Source organism: Fusarium coffeatum, assembly GCF_003316985.1.
Source record: "Fusarium coffeatum strain FIESC_28 chromosome Unknown BRIP53273_contig_173, whole genome shotgun sequence".
NCBI lineage: Eukaryota > Fungi > Ascomycota > Sordariomycetes > Hypocreales > Nectriaceae > Fusarium > Fusarium coffeatum.
In genome coordinates, this window is record NW_022157966.1 from 131034 (window position 1) to 153263 (window position 22230).

Consider the following 22230-nt stretch of genomic DNA (forward strand, 5'->3'; position numbering starts at 1 on the left):
ACAACAAGCCTCATCATCTGAGACAAGGGAGCCTGATTTACAATCGGTTATGCACAGTTACAAATGCCAAGAGTACTTCTTGTTGGTTATTACTTGTTTTTTGAATTGAATTGCATTGCCTGAGAGAGGAAGAGGGAACCAACATATTTTTGCTGGAAATGGATACCCGCTATGCGGTTGGTCGAGCCCAGAGCATTAAGCTACAGGGTTATAGATCCGGTGACAGTCCGGGCCATCGACCAGTGGGAAAGGCCCGAACCGTGTAATTACTCCGCGGGGTAAGTTTCGCTTATTCCACTATTCCCCGCTTTTCCACAACATAAACATTATGAGCAAGTCACTCACATCGTGACCTGTTCACCGTGTTACGTTTCAAAGGAATGTGGAACTCGCTTTACTATTCTCACGAACTGAAATAAACAAACTTTTGCATGAGTATTCCAAACACATGTTGATTGATCAAGTCTTGATACTTGTAGCAGGGGCTTCCTTATTGGCCATTGCCAGATCTGTTGGTTGAAGATTGAGGGCCGCGCAAGTGGATGAAACTCTAGCATGCCGAACCTGGAATTGTGCAGTAAGATCGAGAATAATTATTGAATGGAAAGCTGCAACTGTCTTTTGAATTGACCAGCTTTTCCTTCCGATCCCGTCAGAATATGATCAGTTTTATTCCCCGCGGGACCTGAACATGACTCGTCTTCACCTGTGAGCTGGCCAACTGTCACTACGACAGGGATTATCATGTCGATCCACCGCTGAACCTGGGGCTGAAGTTGTATCCGCGACGCCGATCCTGTTGGCTCTGTCTAAGCTTTACCTTGGCGCATGTCAGTGCGTCCAAGCCGTGTCGAATTGCAATGCTGTGTTGGTTGTGTTGTTGGTTGTACCCTGTCGCTGCCGATTATGACGTAGGAAGAATGGGGTAAAGAAATTTGAATCAGGAGAAGTGCATTTCCTTAAAGCTTACCTGGCTGAGAGGCGACTCTATTTCTTTGACACAGGACGCCTCTCTGCCAAACCCCAACGACGAAGCGACACCAACATTTTACCACCTACCGAATACAATATGTTGCTACAGCTACCAATCATATCAGTCTTGGTTGCTCTTGTCTCGGCACGTAAGATAGGATCGTAAGTAGTATTTGACTCATTCAGCGCGGTCACTGACTTTCAACGAAGGTTCAACAACATGACAATTCAGTTCTTCACCGCCGACCAAGACTGCGACAAAGACACCAAAGCACCCATCCTCACAACACGCGACACTCCGCCAGACCTCGTCTGCTTCAACCTCACCGACACTTTCTCCCCCGGCAACAAGACATTTTCCGGCATCCAGAAAGCCTACAGATCATGGGAAGACCGTAACTCCAACGTCAGCTATTACCTGGAGCAAAATGACTTTGACTCCAGCCTGAATTATACCCAGATTCGCTTTGCGCTACCTGGGATGGAGCCCGGTGAAGAAAAGGCACAGTGGGTGCTTTGGACTTATCCCCATCTTAACTGTGAGACTGTACTGAAGGATGTTGATCCTGTTGAGTTTCCTTGGTATGAAGTTGATTGTCAGACTGAGGAGGATGGAGAGTGCCAGCAGATTGATCATCCCATCAAGAGCTTTGCTATACTAAAAGGAGATAGGAAGGGGGATGGGTGTAAGACTTGGGCGCAGTTGGGGTCTGCGGCGAAGATTACAGGTCAACTATCGCGGGTATTCTATGCAATGGTAGCGGTGGCTGTTATTTTCCTAATTTTGTAATTGTAGATTGAGATAGTTCAAGACTTTTATGTTTATCACTGTGCCTTTTAACTCTGACAGGAATCTCTGTGATTTACAACAGTCTCGAGAATCTGGCAGCGTGCTTCTGAGGCGTGATCGGTGACACAAGAGGAGGTGCACTCTCGTACAAGAGATGATACGCCAGACTTACCATTATTTCAAGGGTAGCTTAATCCCCACCTCTACAAAAGGGAATCATGTGATCAGAGCTCTTGCGCTTTTGAGGCCAGCAGGCTCTGTACAAGTCGACTTGTAACTGGTTGGATATAAATAGTTTTGTAATTCTGACTGTTACCTTGGACCGCCACCATGTAATTTCCCCTCATTTCGTCGTCTTCCAAAGCGATAAATAACAAATGACCCTCTCGTTCGGTTTCTTTCTTAATCTCCTTCGGCAAAATCAACACTACTTCTGCTCCTTCATTTTTCAACATTATTTAATTACTCGCGCGACTTGCACTGTCTCAACGTAGCCTTTCGCACTGGGATCTAACGATAGCCGAAAAGCCATGGCAGAGATCTTGGGCATAGTAGCGGGTGCTACGCAGCTGCTGGACCTCAGTGCCCGTCTTGCGCTCGCATCATCGCAGCTGTATACTAACCTGAAGAACGTGCCCGAAGAAATTGAGACCCTCAAAAAGAGTACCCAGGATTTTTACGATCTCTTGTGGATGATCAGTGGCGACTTAGATGGTCCATTAAATTCACGCCCCAATTCCCTACACGTTACCCACCGTATCGTCTCAATCTTTAATGATGCGATGAGGGAATCGGAAGAGCTTGCAATTTTGTTGGAGCGTCTGTCCGTCAAGTCTTCACGCTCGGTCAAACGCATTTGGTCGTCGGTAGCAGGCCTGAAGGAAAAGACTGAGATTGCCGACCGAGGCCGCCGAATCGAGAGTTTAAAATCTTCGATACAAATGTGGTATCAACATCAGGGCATCATGAGATTGCGAGCCGTCGAGCATCAACTGTTAGTACTTGACTTAAGACTGGTGACACTTACTAATAGAAAAGATCAATAATCACACACTCACAGCTTACAACGCAGTCAAACCTAAGCTTGCTCAAACAGCAGGCATCTGAAACCCTCTAGACAATCGACCAATCAGGAACTGACTTGACTTGAAGTCAGCCAGAGCCATAGATATTGATCAATCTATAGCTATAAAACTCCACTCCCGTCACCATGCCGGAACGAATACGGCGGAGCTAGACCCTCAACGTCGTCAGGGAAGTAAAAGAAATAGATTATGCACTTGTACACCCTCATTCGCGATATCTTACGTGTCGAAATGGAACTTCCAGGTCTTCTTTGAGAGGGAAGATATACATTCGACAGGTTGCTCACGACATACAGATACCACTACATGGTCATTTGGTTTGCGGGCTCTCAATCCGAAGATCCAGGCAATGCTTGGATTGAAACTCGGTGGCTGGTCGCTTTGTATGCTTGGGAAGATTTCGCCCCACAATGTGGTTGACCCTTCGCAATCGCCCGCTTTCACTGCTATATTGGAAGCCAGGAGGAGTGCGCATCAAATCCCGACTGCTAACTATGGAGCCAATAGGCCGGCGAGAAGGATGTTTACCATGACCACGTGTCAGGGCCTGACTGCCTTAGTCTATAAGGGCGCTCCATTGAATCTCTTCTATCAGAGACACATTGAGTCGATCTGCGTGGCTCTACGATTTAAGCTTCTCCGAGCTTTTACATCAGGCAGGGCTCTTCCTACCGATCGGACACATGAAGGTGACACAATTCTTTCTGTATGTTGTTTAATGTTATTGCTGGGTTGAAAAGCGTTAAAATAACATTCTTGCAGGAGTTCCTGGATTTCACAAATAACATATATCGGTACCAAGAGTCCCTTTTCGATGTACTCAGCTCCACAGTAAAGATTTTAACCCCAGATGACACTGATTCAATTTTATATCTGTAAGCAGATCAGTCCACTACGTTCTCAACATACCCTTCGTTGTATCTGACTATGAAACATCGAAGGAAGCATGCTTGGTCTACTCCTATGTACGATATATTGCGTTCGACGCCAGTAGGGAGCACAATAGCCACCGAAATGCTCCAAAAGCTGCGGTTGGATGGAATACTGATTTCTTTTGGGCTTGATGACATACCCAATGAATTCCGCAGAAGCATTTCTCGCCATACTTTCGTCGGCATCTTTGCCAAATATCCTTGTTTACTCGAGAGTAAGATGTCGAGTCAACAACATAACTTGAAAGATGGTGAAGCTAACGTCATAAGATTACGGTCAGAACCCCGTCCATCTTGCCATAGTGCAGAGGTCCGAGACAAAGCTACGCAGGCTCCTTGATCTGGGCAAAGTCGACTTGGAAGTAGACAATCCTCCGCTGTTGATCCTCGCTATTGGATGGCCTGCCGGTCTTGAAATATTGCTCGAGGCAGGAGCCGAACCTTCTGTCGCCATCGAGGAAGCAATACTGCAGCAACAGCTTCAGAGCATTGGCTTATTACTAGACCACGGATGCCCAATATTTAGTCCATTACGGGATCTACTGGATTTTTCCACTCGCTCTCGTGTATCTCCGGACGTGCTATTGATTTTGATCGAAAAGCTAGCTAGAAAGCGCCAGGAATTACTCCAACTGGCCTTGGATCATTTACCTGAAACAGTGATGGAAGCATCTTGGTGCAACTATCATTTACAGCCAAGGCCACTGCTTGACTACAATGCAATCGAAATATATGAGCAGTTAAAGGCTCATCGTGTTGCAGTGCCGGAGGCATTATGGCCAGGTCCCTACACTACCATTTATCACAGTTCATCGGTCCACGACTGCTCGAGTTTAGCTATGAAGCTCTATGAGCTTGGTTTCCACGACGTTGACAAATCTGACGAGCATGGAACGACTCCTCTTATTCAAGCAATACATACATGCGGTCTTGATACTTTCGATTCTCCTCGACTCATCCAATGCTATTTGGATTTGGGGGTGACTCTGGAACCTCAACCGTTTTTGACGCATCTCCTCACTAAGTCGACTTATTTTCCGACGATGGTATCGGCGGGAGCTTGGATTAGCAAGAAGCAGAAACTCTACAATATGCTAGCACTTTTCTGCCAGTTGGTTCAAGGGAGCGCACAAAAGAACGACGATTGCCGTTGCTTGTGCAGTACTGTGGGGTGCACCCCAGTTGGCGTAATCCTCAGAAAAAGACAATCAGTTGTGGCATCCGCCTCACACGATTTCCAGCTTCTCAGACGCCGCCGTTGGCTTTATTTGTTGCCGCGTTACTCACCGCTTGGTCTTGATTTAGACCAGAACGCCTTCACAGAGATTTGCAGACTCGAAATCTTTGACCGGTTGAGTATGGCGCATACGTGCTGTCACCGGTTGGAAAAATGCCGCCGAAATCAGTTTCCTATAACAAGCGATGAACTTCAGGAACTTCAGGAAGAAGATCATATTTTGAAAGAGGCCTTGGATCTGTACATTGAGCTATATCTCAATCTTTTGCAACAGCGCCAAGGGAGCTTCGAGAGCTTCTGGATATCCTGGTGGTTTGTTATAGACCATCTCTTACCCTTTGACAGCAGAAACCGGGGAGAATACTTACAAACCTTACATTTGCCTGGATTCCCTAAAGACGAGTTTTTGTCCAAAGCCCAGGATGTTCAAGGATATAACCCTCGCATTACTGCTATTACCTCTACAGTCCATTCGTGTGTTGTTCTGTTGGATTCCAGCGCGATCGACACTTTCCTCGGTCAGCTCAACGCAGGCTTCGTCGAGGAATCACACTACAAGCAGGTTCATTTCAAATGGATGAGACATCTTTGATAGAACGATAGGAATGTAACCAGGCTATTTTGCTTAGATTGAGGGCATTTTTCTTGTTTTGATAGGAGAGGTTAGACTACTTACTATGTATCTCCTATGCTTACTGTGTTTCTTACCAGGTTACGTCTCCTATGGATAGTCTCAACCCAGTGAAACTGCCCTCAAACACATAGATTACTGGGACAAGGACTGGCTCCTTGAAAGGCTTTCTTGATCTTAACTTTCATAAACAACAATTCAATCTTGAGGCTAAGGGAGTCAGCGCGATGGATTCCCTAGGTTGCAGTAAATACTGCAAAGAACATAAGCCTATAAGCCTACAGAAGGAATGAGATCCCCGATATCGCAGCGCTTGCATATGACGCACGCTTTGTCGCACTCTACTCGCCGTTCGCGAAAGGTCTAAGCACCCATCCTTGTTACAAAGGCTTATACAAAGATATAGCTTTTATTTTCTTAGTATGGTCTACCACCCAGCATATACCATACCCTCATAAGGCTTCAGCGTCAGCCCATTGGTAAAAGTATCCACATTATTGCCAACCAACCTCTGACCCCAAGACCTATTCTTCAGCTCCACCTTCTGCTCCTTATCCGAGAAATTCAACAACACAAGCGCCTTCCTCCCATCAAAGCTAGTCATAGTATACGCAAAGATCTCCTCACTACTCTCATAGTCAGGCAAATTCTCAAACCTTCCATAAACAAAAACATCCTTCTCCTTCAATCTCAGCTCAAGAACCTCTCTCCAAAATGCAAGGACACTATCATCATCCTTCTCTTGCTGTGCAACATTCCAATCCTCGTAGTCATCATTAACGCGCATCCAAGGCTTATCACCCTCTGAAAACCCACCGTTCTTGTCAGCGGTCCACTGCATGGGTAATCTTCCATTGTCACGAGCCTTGAGTCTCATCTCTCTCATAACATCCGACATATCAGCGCCTGGGCCTCGTTTCTCGAGTTGGCTTTTGTAGTAGTTCAAGCCTTCGACGTCGATGTAATCTTCGATCTTCCAGGATTCGGGAACGTTGGCCATGCCGATTTCTTGGCCTTGGAGGAGGAAGAGTGTTCCGCTGAGGGTGCTGAGGTAGATGGCCAGCATCTTTGCTGCTTCTTTGCGAAACTGAGGAAGGTCGGAGCCGTAGCGTGATAGGGAGCGACCGGAGTCGTGGTTGTCCATGTAGACTGAGTTCCATCCGTCGAACTTGGGCATAGCGCCTTGCCAGCGTGAGGTAATAGTCTTGAGCTTGGACAAACGGAAGTCGTCGCGTTCATACTTGTGGTTGGCGCCAAAGTCCATGTCGACAATATCTCCCGTGAAAAGCATGTTCAGCTCATGGCGGTCCTTGGCCACGTAACTCGCGACACTCTCTTCATCCTTCGTGAAGCCAAGTTCACCGACGGTCATGCAGTCGTACTTGTCGATGACCTCCTTTCGCATCTCACGGATATACTCGTGCATACGAGGTCCGCTGGCAAAGTACTTGTCTCCAGGCTGATACACTGAGTCAGGTCGCGTGATGGGTGCATCAGGGAGGTCGGGGTGCTTTGACATGAGATTCATCGAGTCAATCCGGAAGCCATCAGCGCCCTTGTCAAGCCAGAACTTCATATCGTCATAAGTAGCCTGACGCATATCCTCATTCGCCCAATTAAGATCAGGCTGCTCAGGCAAGAACAACGACAAGTAATATTGCCCTGTCGTCTCGTCGAAAGTCCAAGCACTGCCTCCAAAGATAGAAGACCAGTTGTTAGGCGGTTTTCGATTCCCATCAGCGTCAAACTTGGGATCACGCCAAAAATACCAATCTCGTTTTGACGAGGTCTTGGAAGAACGTGACTCTCGGAACCACTCATGCTCGTGGCTAGTGTGGTTCACCACGAGATCGAGTAGGACTTTGATACCCCGCTCATGACAACCCTTGATAAGAGTCTCGACATCTTGGAGTGTGCCATAAGGACGATGAATGTCGCGATAGTCTGAGACATCGTAGCCCATATCATGCTGGGGAGACTTGAAGATAGGTGAGAGCCAGATAGCTGACGCTCCGACTGACTTGATGTAGTCAAGCTTGGAGATGATACCAGGTAAATCACCTAGTCCATCGCCGTTTGAGTCGAGGAAACTGGCGGGATAGATCTGATAGACGACGGCTTCTTTCCACCATTGTCTGTCTGGGGGGTTCTGGGCTGACATGGCGTGTTGTGAAAGGCAATAGTGTGTGATAATTGTGCTGGTCATACGGAAAGTCTGTTTTCGGGTTTCTTATACCTAATTGTTCATCCACCGGTCCGACAAACAGTCACGAATGCGGGGAATAAAGTTGTCGGCCGATAACTCTTGAGTCGTCCCAGACTCCCATGTTAATCCCTGCCCAGTCTGTGGAGAACTCTGGGTGAATTATGATTCGTTGGTCAAATTACCCCAGAGGCGATTCACATCGGACCGACAATTGGCTCAGCTCATGGACAAGGATCGTCTTCTGGTAACCAATAGTAATTCAACCATTCTTTCCTTTGATCCACTTATTCCATCCGAGATGCCGACTCTAAGGTGGTGACGCTGAATATTTGCGGCGAAAAAGACGATGGGTGATCGCGAGCTTAACGTGGGGAGATTTTTCACCTGGAATCCCCATGGGGCTCAATGCAACGGGTGAACGATTTCCTGGGGATTAAGTATGAATGCTTTGAGAGTCAATTTGATATAAAGATCTGAGTGAATCCGCTTCGATTCTCAACTTGGAACATCATCATCATCCTGGCTTCGAATCCAGCTTCACCCTCATCTCCATTCATCTCAATCAACCACTTCTCCCAAAATGACTACCAAGATGGAGCCTCTGACCATCGAATCTTCCCACGTCGAAAAGGCACATGGCGACGACATCCAAGCCGCCATCGACGCCCAAGACCTCACCCCAAAGCAACAATACCAACGTCTCTGGACAAACCTCAAAAAAGACAAACGCTACGTCCTATGGTCCTTGTATATCATGTCCCTCGTCTTCGGATGGGGTTACGACCAAGGCCTTTCCGGCGTCGCTATCGCATTCCCTGAATTTCGCAAAGTCTATGGAGAGTACTACCAGGTCGGCGATCAATATGTTATCCCGGCTTTGTGGCAGTCTCTTTGGAATGCGGCTAGTACTATCGGTCAGGTCTTTGGTGCTTTTTTGACGGGTCAGTTTGCGGATTGGGTTGGTCGAAAGGCTGTTCTTTGGACTGCTGTTGCGTTGTCCATTGCTTCGTCTTTTGCGCTGGTGTTTGCACCTAGTCTTCCTGTTCTTTTCGTCTCAAAGCTCCTTCTTGGTCTTTCAGTTGGTCTCTCAACTGTTACTCCTCCACTCTACGTCACCGAGAACGCGCCCGCCGCACTTCGAAGCTCTCTCAGCTCCCTCACCAACGTCATCATCGTTTTGGGTTTCTTCCTCTCCTCCATCACTGGCTGGGGCTCTTCCAAGATCAAGGGCGAATGGAGCTTCCGACTCGCCTTTGTCATGACTTTCCTCGTTCCTACTCTCTTCGCTATCGGTCTTTCTTTCCTTCCTGAGTCGCCCATCTGGTACGTCAAGAAGGGACGCGACGACGATGCGCGAAAGGCTATTGTCAAGCTTTACGGCGATTCTATCGATGTTGAGGAGAGACTCAACTTCATCAAGTCGGAACTGGAGGTTGCTGCCGGTGAGGCCAACATGGCTAAGCAGACTAGCTGGAAGGCCATCTTCTCCAAGGAGCACCGATCCAGAACTCTTGTTGCCGTCATGGGTCTCCAGTCTCAGAACTTCTCGGGTGGCTACTTTGCCAGTAGGTACTCAATAATAACCTCTTGACATCAAGTACTAACATATCAGACACATACCAGACTTACTACTTCGAGCTCATCGGCCAAGCCGACCCTTTCGGCCTTACTGCGATCTCGTCCACCCTCCAATTCTTCTCCAACCTCGTCGCCGTCTCAGTCTCCGATGTCCTCCCTCGCCGAAAGTCCCTCATCGGAGGCGGTACACTCCTGGGGTGCTGGTCCATCATAATTGCGGGTACATCGATGGTCAGCACCAGTAACCACGCCGCCAACACCGCCCTTCTCGCATTCATGATCACATGGTCGATGCTCTATACTGCTACTGTCGGTTGTTTCGGCTGGGCTGTTGCTCAAGAGACTGCTTCCCAGGCTACTCGTCCCAAGACTATCGCTTTTAGTCTTGTGTGCCAGCAACTTACTGCTCTGATGCTGTCTTCCGTGTTCCCGTACTTCATCAACCCTGATCAGCTGAACTGGGGTGGCAAGGTCATGTTTCTGTTTGTTGGTGCCGAGGTCTTTATTCTTGCTTGTCTCTTCTGGTTCCAGCCTGAGACCAAGAACAGGACTTATCACGACATCGACTGCTTGTATGCTGGTGGTGTTCCCCCTCGCAAGTTTTCTGAGTATGTTGTTCAGGACGATGTTGCTGTCAAGAAGCCTAAGGCTTGAGTAGGGGTAGTGAATTTGTGCTTTGGTGTTTATTTGGGTGTGGTACTCGGCGCATAAAAACGGGCGCATTCTTGGTATTATTCTTGATCGAGTTATTATATGCGATAGCATCAAAATTGAACCTTAATTATTCCAATTCTCATACTCTCGTTTAGCTTGCATGTCCCCCTCAGGGTGTTAGCAGAATTTGCCCCTAGAGACACAAGAGACGAAATAATTTGGTCACTTTATGCTAGCTTAGACTAGCAGTTAGGCTACTTTATTATGGAAGCCTAAACCTTAGAGGACAATTCTTCTGTTACCCACCAGGTCCCTTCCATAAATACAAGTTCCAGTGGAGTCGTGGCGTGGGCTAGACCTGCAGGCCTGTCAGCTCACCAGTCCTTGCATTCGTCTTCTCCGCAATATATAAACCCAATCCCCACAACCTCTAAAACCTTGTTGAACCTCTCCAATTTTAACCTCAAAATGTCAACTCCATCAAGTCCAAATCCATCAGGCAAGCCTATCAAAGTCCGTCAAGCCTGCGACGCTTGTCACAGACGTAAAATCCGATGCGATGGCTGTACGCCTTGTCTTAATTGTCGGAATGCTGAGCTAGGTTGTACTTATTTGGCTGTGCACAAAAAGACGGGTCCGCGCGGGCCAAGGAATGCGAGGAGGCTTCAGCGACCTGGGGAGAGGATTCTTCAAAGTCCGAGCCCGGCGCCGGTTCCTGTTCCCGTTCCTGCTTCGCCGGTAAATGAGGAACTTGTCATCTTAGCATCCGATGTTACTGCCCCACCATTAATCGCCGAGGATTTCTACCCATCACCACTACTCACCCATGCGATTATCGAATGGTGTCTCGACGCCTACTTCAATCATAAATATCCACTCACACCAATTTTGGATCGTCAAGAACTCGAATATGGCTCAATGTCAGCAGGAAAGTACAGCCTCATCGCTTCTTGCTGTGCTATAATCGCGTTGTCGCCTGAGATACTACCGCCATCAGAAGCTCAAGATGACATCACCCTTCCATCCGCCGACTTCCTTATGTCAGAGTCCCTTCGTGCAAGGAAGCATTGCCACGCTGTGGAACACCCATCTTTGACGCATATTCAAACCTCATTCTTTTTGTATGCCGCTTTCTTTGCTATGGATAAGGATAATTCGGCTTGGTATTATTTGCAAGAGGCCATAACGATGCTTCAAACATTACGCCTACATGAAGAAACGACCTATGAGGAGACCACTGATCCGTCGCTCGCGGTCTATGCGCGACGCATGTTTTGGGTCCTGTTTATCACAGAGAGAGCGTACGGGCTGCAAAGAAATCGCCCTATCAGATTGCAGGAAACGCTCGACCTTCCAGCTATCGATCCTCTATCGTCAGATGCCGAGATTCTTCTTGGATTTCTCGACCTTATCTCTCTATTCCGCCCCTTCGACTCAACCTTCATCGCGAATTGGAATCAATTGACTCCATCATCTTCAGCTGATTCAGCCAGTCTCTCGCACCTTCAATGCATGCTAAAGTACTCGTTGCCGAATCTATCAGACTACTCCCAAGTGCAACAAGCAGATCTCCTCATATCACGCCAATGGCTCAAACAAGTTGTATGGAAGCTGTGTGCCTCAAAACGAGTCCTTTCCACAGCCAACAGCGACGATGTCATGTCACTACACTACCCAGCTACGATAGCGCGCGACATTGTTCTCATATCTCAATTAGTTCCTACGCAAGCTTTCGAGGCGAACGGCATCGGTATTCTTGAGAAAGTGTTTGATGTAGGATGCTCTTTGGCAGACCTCGTATCGTTGGCGCCGTTGGAGTTCCAAGCGTCAGCTATGGATGTCGGTGTTATGGATACGTTGATGGAGATGGTGAAAATAGTCGGGTCGAGATTTGGAGGGGGCTATCGGCATTTGAACATCCTCGTAGATAAGGCTAGTGGGTGTCTGATGTTGAATGTGGATAGGAGCTTACCTTTGCCCGAGGGAGAGGAGTGTAGAGAGGTAGATGAGATTGAGATTAAGGACTATGATCTCTAATCAATTTGAGGGTGTGCAAACCGACTTGGAAAGGATATGAGTTTGCGGCGTTTCGAAGCAGCGACATACAGATCAAGCTGTAAGTAACGTCGTTCTACGGTTGCTTGGAAAATGAGTGAACGATGGACAGGCAATCACTCACCGTTATCGTCACGGTGACCTTTCAGACCTCACATTAGGGTGGAAGTATGTACTGGAGAACTTTTCATACTATAATTGGCAATGTCTTGGGACAAATGATTCCCGTTTCCCTTGTAGACTACATTTGTTACTGGACGGGATTTGCGCCGGCGGGAAGGATCAAAAGTGGATCAGAAAGTGGCACATCTGATTGGATGGGACAGCACTGCCGCTGATTGATAGCAAAAGCTTTGATACTTGTATCATCCAATTCTCGGCTTTGCAAACGTGTGGTCAATGAATGGGATGTCGGTTCTTAAAGAGAGACAACCTTTCTTACTGAGCCAGCAATTCTGCATATGATACCATGCGAGCAAAAGCTCTAGACAAGTATTCCTGATGCCCTGGAGTACCGCGTTGCATGCCCCCACACGTCGGCTTCGCAATCATTGCTGTGATTACCAACACGCGGATCCGTGCATAAAGACCACACCATATATGAACCCACGGCAATAAATCAGATCCATCCATACCATCGGAAATGAGTTTCCCGATGACCTCCTTTCTGGAAGTACGGTAGTTGTCCTGTGAAGCGGTCTGTCACTCCGTATATCCGTACATCCGACAGTTTCCATGCGTCATCGTTTGCATAAAAATGCAACACCGAACCACTTTTTGTCAACCACCATCATTAGCTCGTGGGGATCAAGTCATAAAACAGGGAATTGTCCCCAGATTTCCATTACCGATTGGTTCGTAAGTATCTTCTAGAAGATGCCCAGAAAAATTGTTCATCTAGGTCTTGGTATATCCGCACTTCCGTGACATGCCATGTTTATATAAAGTTCACCGGTAGCTGTGTCATTGTGAGGGCTCAGGTTCCTCATGATATCAGTCATACCGGCAAAATGAGACATAGTTCAGCAATTTGTGCTCTCGGCGCTCTGGCTACTCAGGCTCAGGCCGCCAGTAAGCTCTTGTCTGGTGCGACGATCATCAGCTGGGATGACTCCACCAATGAAGCCAAGATCATCCGCGACGGCCATCTCCTGATCAGCGACGATCGTATCAAGAGCGTCAGCACCTCTGAGCCCTCCAACCTTCCCAACAACACCGAGAGGGTTGATGTCACTGGCCAGATTATCACACCCGGTTTCATCGACACTCATCGTCACGGCTGGCAAACCGGCTTTAAGACTATCGCGGCCAACACTACTCTCGCAGAGTACTTCGGTCGTTATGGCGAGTTTGCAGCTGCTCCTCACTTCACGGCTGATGATGTTTACTGGGGTCAACTTGCTGGTCTTCTTGAAGCTTTGAACGCTGGTGTTACTACTTCCCTTGATCACGCTCACCATACCTGGTCCAACGAGACTGCTTACGCTGGTCTCAACGCTTCTATGGCTAGTGGAGCGCGTGTCTTCTGGTCTTACGCTTTCCACGATGTTCCTGCCTTGAACTACACTGTTCGCGATCAGATTCCCAACTTTGTTGAGATTGCTGAGAGTGAGCCTTTCAAGGGCAGCAACGTTGAGCTCGGAATTTCTTATGACTCTTTCGGTCCCAACCCTCCCGATGCTGCTAAGGATGTTGTCGACCTTGCCAAGGAGTACAATGTCTCTGTTGTCACAACCCATGCTCTATCTGGACCTTTCGGAATCAACAACCTTCCCGAAGACGTCCACGCTCTGGGTCTTCTCAACACTTCCATTCCCGTCGTCTTCTCCCACGGCAGCTTCATGACTGCCACCGGCGCCAACCTTCTCCGCCAGACCAACCAGTACCTCTCCATCACCCCCGAGTCCGAGATGCACTACGGTCACACTCACCCTCACTCATACCACCTCCAAGATCAAGCCGCTCTTGGCGTCGACACTCACTTCACTTACTCCACCGACATTCTCACCCAAGCTCGAATCTGGCTCCAGAGCGCACGCTACTACTTCTTCAATAAGGTCCTTGACGGCGAGTGGGAAGTTCCCAACAAGAACCCCATGGGTGTTAGTCAATCCTTCTACCTCGCTACCCGCGCCGGTGGTATGGCTCTTCGACGCAAGGACCTCGGTATCATCGAAGAAGGCGCCAAGGCCGATGTTGTCGTCTGGAACGCTGCCGACTCTCCTGCTCTTCTGGGCTGGACCGACCCCGTTGCTGCTGTCATGCTTCATGCTAGTGTCGCTGATGTTCTCCATGTTATGGTTGATGGAGAGTTTGTCAAGAAGGATGGCAAGTTGACGGCTTCGGACTACAAGGAGACTAAGAAGAGCTTCTTGAAGAGTGCTGCCAAGATTCAGAAGACTTGGAGTGAGCTTGAATACCCTGAGCTCGAGGGAGAGTTCAATGGCGGAGGCTTCTACTATGCTTCGCCCAGAATTGTTAGCCTTGAGACTGGTCTTGAGAGGAAGTAAAGAAGGTGGAAATCTTCAGAGGCGCATAATGACTTCTCATGTATTATTATCTTAAATAGTATATACCCAACATTTTAATCCAAGATTAATCTACCATCGACTGTGCCTTACATTGCATATAATAAACTGGATCACAGCGAAATCGACGTTCATAAATTAATCTGCAATCATGATTTATTTCTCTGTCTAACCAAAGTACTCCCTGTGTAATCCCACAGGCCCGCACTATCCGATGTGCTACTGCGAGGCAATGCTCCTTTGCGATATAAGCTCCAATTCTAGTGCAAGCACAGATGGATGTTCAACTCCAGAACTACTTGGCGCAGATAGTAGCAGTCACAGTAGTAGGGCTAGGGCATCCAAAGACCTTCTTCATACCAGGAGTGCTGTAGCAGCCAGCCTGTCCAGGACGGCAGTCAAACTTCTTGCAGCTCCTGCTGGGGCTCAGAGTGTTGTGCTTGTTGGCGAAGGGGTTGCCAAATTGGGTGCTGAATTCATCTGGAAGGGAAGGTTAGTACAAGACTCTGAGTCGATGACAGGTGTGGACTTACAGTAGACATAGTTGGGGCTGGAGCTAGAAGAGTATCCGAAGAACAGAGGCTTTGAGAGAGACCTGGTGGTGGCGATCTTGACGGTCTATAGGATGCCCATTGTGTTAGCAGTAACTCAAGAATATGGAAGTGAAAGGAAGGGTGCGACTGACCGAGCCAGAATATCGCATGTTCTCAGCAAACTTCTTGCCAGGGTGGAGAGCAACCAGAGGTCCTGGGGAACCTCCGTTGTAAGGCCAAGATTGGACGTAGATGGTGGTGGGACAGTTGTTGATGACAACGGCCTGGTTGGCGGCGGCAGTGCTACCGACCATGGCGGTGAAAGCGGCGAGGATGCTGAATTTCATGTTGGCGAGTATGTGTGGTGGTGATAGTGGGGTAAAGAATGAGAGATGATGGAGATGTTGTTCTGGTTTGATTGAAATACCTGCGACATACCCACAGTTTTATACATGTCTTGAGAAAGGTCCGAGGCACATCTGGAACTCTTGATACGAGCCCCTCCTCAACATGGCGTTGAACTAATTCCTACACGAGCAATAGACTCTTCATATCCCCTCCTCAAGTCAATCAGTTTACAGTGAAGGCTCTCGGGTGACAGCTCGTTCAGGACCCTGAACTAATCCGAATGCGTCGATCAGTCCACGTGCCGTTATGCATCGTGCCTCAAGACAGGTACAATTAACTTTCGCGCCTCGTGCCGTGGTATCCGCCTCCTCTATTCGATTTCCTAATCCGGACAGCAATTGTTTAGCTATGTGATACGACGGCCTGCCAGACTGCAACAGCATTCTCATGGAACAGCTTCAACAAATCATTCAATGGATTATTTATGTCTTAGACCATGTAATTGAACCTTTCCTGTACTCTTGATCTGGTTTTCATCAAGCTACAGTCCAAAATCGAAGGATGGCAGTTCATACCTGGAGAAAAAATGTGGAGAGTTGAAGATCACATTCCTCCGGCAATTAACTTCATGCTAGGATGTTTAGCGTCCATAGAATTGAACTGGAACGCTGGGAGATGAGCTTTCAAGTACTATATTTAGAATTAACTCTGTTAAGCTTAAGAACCTTGAACTGTTCCCTTCACCAGACTCCGAAGAAAGCTCTGCCTCTGCCAATTCACGTGTCTCATCTCTCGGTCTGTTTGGTATCACCTTTCTCGCAGGGTCAGTATGAGTATCAACGTGAAAACATACGATGGATGTTCTGGCTTGTCCCTCGTCTAGCGCTCAACGCCGCGCATTCATCTGATATTCAGCCACAGCTGGCCGTTCGGGTCCAGACCTTACAACAGCCGCACCCTGGACATAGACTTAAACGTTGGCTTTTGCCCCTGCATTGCCCCACATCCGCGGCAATCATCTACTCTAGCTTGCAGCTTAAGGTAGGAGTAAGCGAGTAGTGGTGGGACCGAGGCTCTTCACATACCGTCTGCCAACGCCGCATATGCTCTGTAGACGGGACATGGTTTGCCAAGGCTAGGCAGCTCCAGCAATACGAAGGGCTTACAGACTGGGCTAGCTGACCAAGCCGGATGGGGAAGGCCGCATCAGAGCACTCGGTAGATGGGTTATCACAGGGGGTCCACTTGACTTATCGCTGTCAAGTCCATGATGAAAACTTCAATTGGATCACGAATTTAGTATTCTCGTCAGTAGAGCCGTATCACACAAACTCAAGTTAGGTACAAATCATGAACGACGCAGCATTATATCGCATTTGCCATCATGCGATACTATCTCTCCCAGATTCTTTTTCCAGCAGCTACTATCTCACTTTTCCTAGTCATTTTACTATCCTGCTCATGATACTCGTTATCCAGCAAATCTTCATGGTCATGATCATGATCATCCTCGTAGTCTCCATGCTCATAGTGCAAATCATGTTGTTCTTGCTCATGTTGCGTCGCATGGACACTCGCCGCATGCTCTGGTCTCTCACGCCTCAGCTCCAGCCATACCCTTTGTCCTGACATTCCAGACCAAGGTAGTTATAGGGCAAGATGGGTAACGTTGATAGCATTGATCAGGAATCGTTCATTTGTACTCAAGCTTATGACTGTATTACACCTAATATACCTCCCACTCATAGATCCTCCTCCTCATTAGCAATAGTAGCAGCACCACCACCCTCAGCCTCAGCCACAATCTTGGTCCTCAAAACCTTGCCCGAAGGATCAGTGTAAATGTTACAATAAGCATTGAGACCATAGTAAGGCGAGTACGTGTACTGCAGCTCGTACTCGACACCTCCATCAACAGTGATGGTCCTGTTGTGGCCGGTGAACTTCATGTCTTTGGCGTAGTATCCGACTTCCTTGCGGTTCTTCTCGCGACCTTGGTTGTCGATGTAGATGTTGTAGAGAAAGCCGTCTTGGGTGAGGACCCGATTTGTGTGGGCTGAGCCGGAGAAGTCGTTCATTGAGTAGAGAATGTTGTTTTCGAGACGGATGGTGAGATCTCGCTTCTCGTTTGCTTCGGCGTCTTGATCAGAGCCGCCGCTGTCTCCGCCGATGATGTCGCCAACTCCATCACCAATATCACCAACAATATCCTTGACGCCATCTCCCAGAGTCGCAATGATAGGGTTCAAATCAATACTCTCAAGAACATCGTCAACCATGCGCAGAATGTTTCCCAACCGCGCCTCAAGCTCAACCTTGGCAGTGACATTGTAAATACCAAGCTTGACACGATCAATACCGAGATCAACACCAGCGTTGAAGTTGAGCAGATTGAGGACCTTTGCATCAAGGTTAATCTTGGCAGTGATGTTCTTCACTTCAACTGAGATTTCTCCAACTGAGACATTCGCGTTGAGGTAGACGTCTGGCTCCTGGTTCAGAGGCGCGACGCCGCTGTTGGTGTTTTCTGTTTCGTAGATAGCGGACTCATCGTCGCCGCGACGGTTGAGTTTGTAGCCGTAGTAACCATCGCCCTTGGCCTTTGCGGCTGCGAAGGAGGCTAGAGCAAGAGCTCCAAGTACTGTGAAATGTCTCATTGTGATGATTTGAAAGGAGTGTAGAGGTGAGGATGGAAAAGAGGGACTGGATGAAGACAGAGATGGGATGGCGAAAAGAAAAGGCACAACACCCTCCAGTATCTATCAACCCGCAGTATTGGCTGATTTAGCATTAGACGAATACCACCCTATCTCTTGAAACGGCATCAATGCCCGGCTAGTAAGATCCGGCTCCATGTCACATCAGCCCAGGTTTCATGCTACCCCATGCGTAATGCAGGGGAAATCTCCTCAAGTGGAACTAGTCTGACCTATCAGAGTTTGTATACGGCTGTATTTCCGACAATCCCCTGTACATGCGTCAATGCATGAGTGAAAATCTCGATCTTTTCTCCTTAGAGTCCCCATTCAAGAAAACAGTAATTTCTTTGTCACATAAAAATCCGGTTTTGTTCGTCTCGTCTAGCTAAATGCAACATTATATCCGATGATATAGAACGCCAAATAAGCTCATAAGGCCGACGGTATTCTGCAACGCGGAGATTGCAAGGGCAGTGCGCTAAGGTTCCACTTATGCTTTGTGGACTGTCTTGAGCAAAAGGAAAAGAAGACTCCCCAAACAACTTTCATCGTCGCTGTCGCGATTCCTATCATCACCAACATTCATTTTTGTACAGTCAATCAACATGCGTTTTTCTCTTCTTTTGCTGGCGCCGCTGGTCAGCTTTGGCCTTGCACAGGCTCAAACACCTGATTCCACTGAACCTGCCACCACCGCAGAAAGCATCTCAATTGACCCAACTTCATCGCCCGTTGAGACCGAAACTGGAACTGCTTCTCCCACAGGCGGATCTGGAGGAGGATCTGGAGGAGGATCAGGCGGAGGCTCTATGGGCAGAAACTCCTCACAAGGTCCTCCAGATGTCCATCTCAAAGTCCCCGAACTTTCCGTCGGCCGTATTGAGCTCGACGTCGACAATCTCCACGCAGACATCAACCTCAACGCCGACATCGCCAAGCTAGTCCAGCTCAATGCCGGAATCCAGCTCGGCATCGAGAAAGTCAACATCACCATCGCCGACGTAGAAGCTGAGCTCGAACTCGTCGTTCGTCTAGGCCATCTCGTTGAGATCGTCAACCGCACTCTCTCATCACTGGATCTGAACCCCGCTCTGATCAACCTTCTCGACTCAGTCGGTGACATCGTGGAAGGTGTCATTGGTGCGGTAGACGGTCTTCTCGGTAGCATCACCCAAGGCGACACCAAGTTGAACTTCCTGATTGACAACCTCGGCAACATTGTTCAGCAGGTTACCAAAGCTGGCGGTGATGCTGTTAACTCTATCATTGGAGATTACAAGCAGAATATGACGTTTACTGGCGAGGAGAAGTCGCTGAAGAATGGTCTCACTCAGAAGACATATGAGTACGCGGAGCTCAGCGCTTTGGTCAATATTGTTTTCAACAAGGCGGGACAAATTGTGCAGGCTCAAGTTGTTAAGGGTGGGGGCTCTGGTGGTGGTGGTAGTGGTGGTGGTTCTAGCGGTACTGCCACTCCCACTGGTACTGCTCCTCAGACAGCTTCGGCTACAGGAACTTCTGCTGCTGGTGAGGCCACGACTGCTTCATCGACCTAATTGGGCATTTAGAATAGGAAGCGACAGGAGGTATATGGCTTTCTTCTACCCTCAATAAATAATGTCTATACCATTGCTTGACTGTCCTTACACATAGCTTCACTTGCCGACCGTACCCCAGAGCATAGATGGATTCTGATAAGGTTGTATGTTGAATTCTTCCTAAAGAGTGTGTAATGAAGCTGTAAGTCTTAACTTCAACTGTGAACGAAATGCCGAAAAGAAGGTTTAGAAAGAAATAACGGCTTTAAAAAAAACCCATGATGTAACAATGCTTCCAGACCTTCCACCCCGCTGATATAGAACAGTTTGCGACTACTGCTCCCAAGTGGAAGAAGAGACTTTGAATATATACACTATCCGAAAAGATCAAGTAAACCTCCTCACAGACCACCTCCATTTCCAGCGGGGGTCAGTACAGCACCACAGTGAGCGCCTGTACCAGTACCATAGCACTTTTGATGACCGGAAAGGGCTTGACAATCCTTGATTTTCTTCCAGTGGCCGTCGATGCATTCGACCTGTTTGGCGTAAAAGCTTCTGGATCCAGCGAATAATGGAACTAGTGTACTTACAATGCCAGTTCGATCACATCCACAGTATGTATGCCCGCCGTTTCCAGAACCGTATTTGCTATTCGTTCGTCGTGTGTAGGATGCGCCACTTTTCCCACAGTCGTTGCGGCCAAAGAGTTCGTGGTCAGCTGGTGTAGCTGTAACAGCTGCGACACAAAAGGTGGCGAGGATCATGGTGGGCTTCATATTGACAAAAGGCTATAGATTTGTTGGGAGAATATATTGACAAGTAATGATTAATGGAAACGACATAAATTCGAGACGGTGGTCTCGCTCATGAAATGATTGACAGGCGTCTCTGCGAGACAAACCACCGTAAACATCTTCCAAACACGAAATATGAGATGGTCATCACAATGAGCGGACATTTTCAGGATAGAAAGGGCCGTTGGAGAATATAATTATAACGTCAAAGTCCATTCAGAGTTAAATCTCCATGTCCCTACAACCAACTGCTTCACAACCTTCTTCCCTCACTCCAACATCTAAATTAACTCAAACTCATAACTATGCATTCCTCTATTTTCCTCATCACCTCCGTTCTGGCCGTCTTCGCTCAGGCTGCTCCCCAAGCTACCCCTTCTTCTGGAATATCCGCTGAGATTCACTCCTTTGATCAAGAGAGCTACACACGCGCCGAGATTACCGGCAGCATTAGACTCTCAGCCAAGGATACATTCAAGTGCACGAAGTTCCCTTGAAACAAGTCCGTCAAGTCCATCTGGACCAAGTATCTTGGCTAGGAATGTATACGTATGTGTTCTCATCATTTCTTTTCCCTTATTGATAACGGCTAACTTAATAACAGTTGAGACTTATAGCGACCTTGTTTGTACTGTGGATCGTCACAATATGTCTACTGAGGCCTGCCTCAGTGGTGACACGTCTTATGGAAGCTACATGATCATATGCAACTAGTTGCCAGCTACAATATGGTATTTGGGCATCTTCTCACACTCAATATATGATAACTACAACCATACTTGTCTCGTCCCAATCCACCGTGACTATGGTCGTGTGTCAACGTATTAACTATCTCATTCGACATTGTCCATTTATATCGTCCATGCCCAGTACTCGATTCATCACAATATCGTGCAACCCTCGTCTCTAGGATTAAAACTCTCCTTCCAAGGACTAAACCCTCTATTCCTCCTCCCTTCCTCAGCGACACTCTCTTTCGCCAGATACCTCTCCCTAATACCCTCATAAGCCTCCCTAACATTCCTTCCCAACTCCGTATAATTATCAGTAACATGATCACCCTGATAATTGATCAACCACTTCTCAATCTCCTCCACCCGATATCCATCCGTCGAAGCAGCCCAAGCACACATTAGCACCACTGGCATAAACGCAGAAGTACTCGGTCGATACTTCTCCAAATTCTCCGCCAGAACAATCGTATCATCGCAGAATAAATGGTATGTCGTGACGAGCTGTGCCACCTCCCCATCGTAGATCCGCAGTATCCGATTGAGCGTACAGCCCATTGCAAGCAGTAACCCGAACGCGAGTTGGAACCTCATCGATATCCGATGTGCTTGAAGCGTGGCAGACTCTCCAGCATCTCTCGTAACCCTCCCAACAATAGCAAGCAAAACCGGATAGTCCGCCAGAACCATTTCATAAGTACATCTTATCTGATAAACATATCTCTCAGTATCCCTCAAATGAAATGCAATATCCGCAGCAGTCTGCAGTTCAAGACTCAAAAACGAATATCCATTCCCCTTGACCATCGGCCTTGGAAGACCACCACGGTTGACAAGCTGCCAGAACGAAGCAGGAAGATGAATCTTGGGATTTCCGAAACTCTCAAACACCTGCGTTTGTTAGTATGACATGAGT

General features: G+C 47.9%; 10 protein-coding genes across 10 annotated transcripts; 6 read left to right on the forward strand and 4 right to left on the reverse strand.

Annotated features, from left to right (window-relative positions):
• Positions 1-1069: 1069 nt before the first annotated feature.
• FIESC28_07722 (uncharacterized protein) lies at positions 1070-2844 on the forward strand (the record flags this gene model as incomplete). Its single annotated transcript, XM_031161862.1, has 4 exons — positions 1070-1134; positions 1183-1554; positions 2283-2756; positions 2823-2844. The coding sequence occupies 4 exons, from the start codon at positions 1070-1072 to the stop codon at positions 2842-2844; spliced, it is 933 nt and encodes a 310-aa protein (XP_031014121.1).
• Positions 2845-6074: 3230 nt separating this feature from the next.
• FIESC28_07723 (uncharacterized protein) lies at positions 6075-7808 on the reverse strand (the record flags this gene model as incomplete). Its single annotated transcript, XM_031161863.1, has 1 exon — positions 6075-7808. One exon carries the CDS (start codon positions 7806-7808, stop codon positions 6075-6077), a length of 1734 nt encoding a protein of 577 aa, XP_031014122.1.
• Positions 7809-8433: 625 nt separating this feature from the next.
• On the forward strand, positions 8434-10085 carry FIESC28_07724 (uncharacterized protein; the record flags this gene model as incomplete). Its single annotated transcript, XM_031161864.1, has 2 exons — positions 8434-9418; positions 9466-10085. The coding sequence occupies 2 exons, from the start codon at positions 8434-8436 to the stop codon at positions 10083-10085; spliced, it is 1605 nt and encodes a 534-aa protein (XP_031014123.1).
• Positions 10086-10553: 468 nt separating this feature from the next.
• FIESC28_07725 (uncharacterized protein) lies at positions 10554-12122 on the forward strand (the record flags this gene model as incomplete). Its single annotated transcript, XM_031161865.1, has 1 exon — positions 10554-12122. The coding sequence occupies one exon, from the start codon at positions 10554-10556 to the stop codon at positions 12120-12122; it is 1569 nt and encodes a 522-aa protein (XP_031014124.1).
• Positions 12123-13150: 1028 nt separating this feature from the next.
• FIESC28_07726 (uncharacterized protein) lies at positions 13151-14650 on the forward strand (the record flags this gene model as incomplete). Its single annotated transcript, XM_031161866.1, has 1 exon — positions 13151-14650. The coding sequence occupies one exon, from the start codon at positions 13151-13153 to the stop codon at positions 14648-14650; it is 1500 nt and encodes a 499-aa protein (XP_031014125.1).
• A 313-nt stretch (positions 14651-14963) lies between these two features.
• On the reverse strand, positions 14964-15548 carry FIESC28_07727 (uncharacterized protein; the record flags this gene model as incomplete). The annotated part of the gene is made up of 3 exons (XM_031161867.1): positions 14964-15148; positions 15202-15286; positions 15354-15548. 3 exons carry the CDS (start codon positions 15546-15548, stop codon positions 14964-14966), a joined length of 465 nt encoding a protein of 154 aa, XP_031014126.1.
• Positions 15549-17291: 1743 nt separating this feature from the next.
• Positions 17292-18206, reverse strand: FIESC28_07728 (uncharacterized protein; the record flags this gene model as incomplete). The annotated part of the gene is made up of 1 exon (XM_031161868.1): positions 17292-18206. The coding sequence occupies one exon, from the start codon at positions 18204-18206 to the stop codon at positions 17292-17294; it is 915 nt and encodes a 304-aa protein (XP_031014127.1).
• Positions 18207-18853: 647 nt separating this feature from the next.
• Positions 18854-19804, forward strand: FIESC28_07729 (uncharacterized protein; the record flags this gene model as incomplete). The annotated part of the gene is made up of 1 exon (XM_031161869.1): positions 18854-19804. The coding sequence occupies one exon, from the start codon at positions 18854-18856 to the stop codon at positions 19802-19804; it is 951 nt and encodes a 316-aa protein (XP_031014128.1).
• A 383-nt stretch (positions 19805-20187) lies between these two features.
• Positions 20188-20565, reverse strand: FIESC28_07730 (uncharacterized protein; the record flags this gene model as incomplete). The annotated part of the gene is made up of 2 exons (XM_031161870.1): positions 20188-20325; positions 20380-20565. The coding sequence occupies 2 exons, from the start codon at positions 20563-20565 to the stop codon at positions 20188-20190; spliced, it is 324 nt and encodes a 107-aa protein (XP_031014129.1).
• Positions 20566-20888: 323 nt separating this feature from the next.
• On the forward strand, positions 20889-21191 carry FIESC28_07731 (uncharacterized protein; the record flags this gene model as incomplete). Its single annotated transcript, XM_031161871.1, has 2 exons — positions 20889-21061; positions 21188-21191. 2 exons carry the CDS (start codon positions 20889-20891, stop codon positions 21189-21191), a joined length of 177 nt encoding a protein of 58 aa, XP_031014130.1.
• Positions 21192-22230: the final 1039 nt, after the last annotated feature.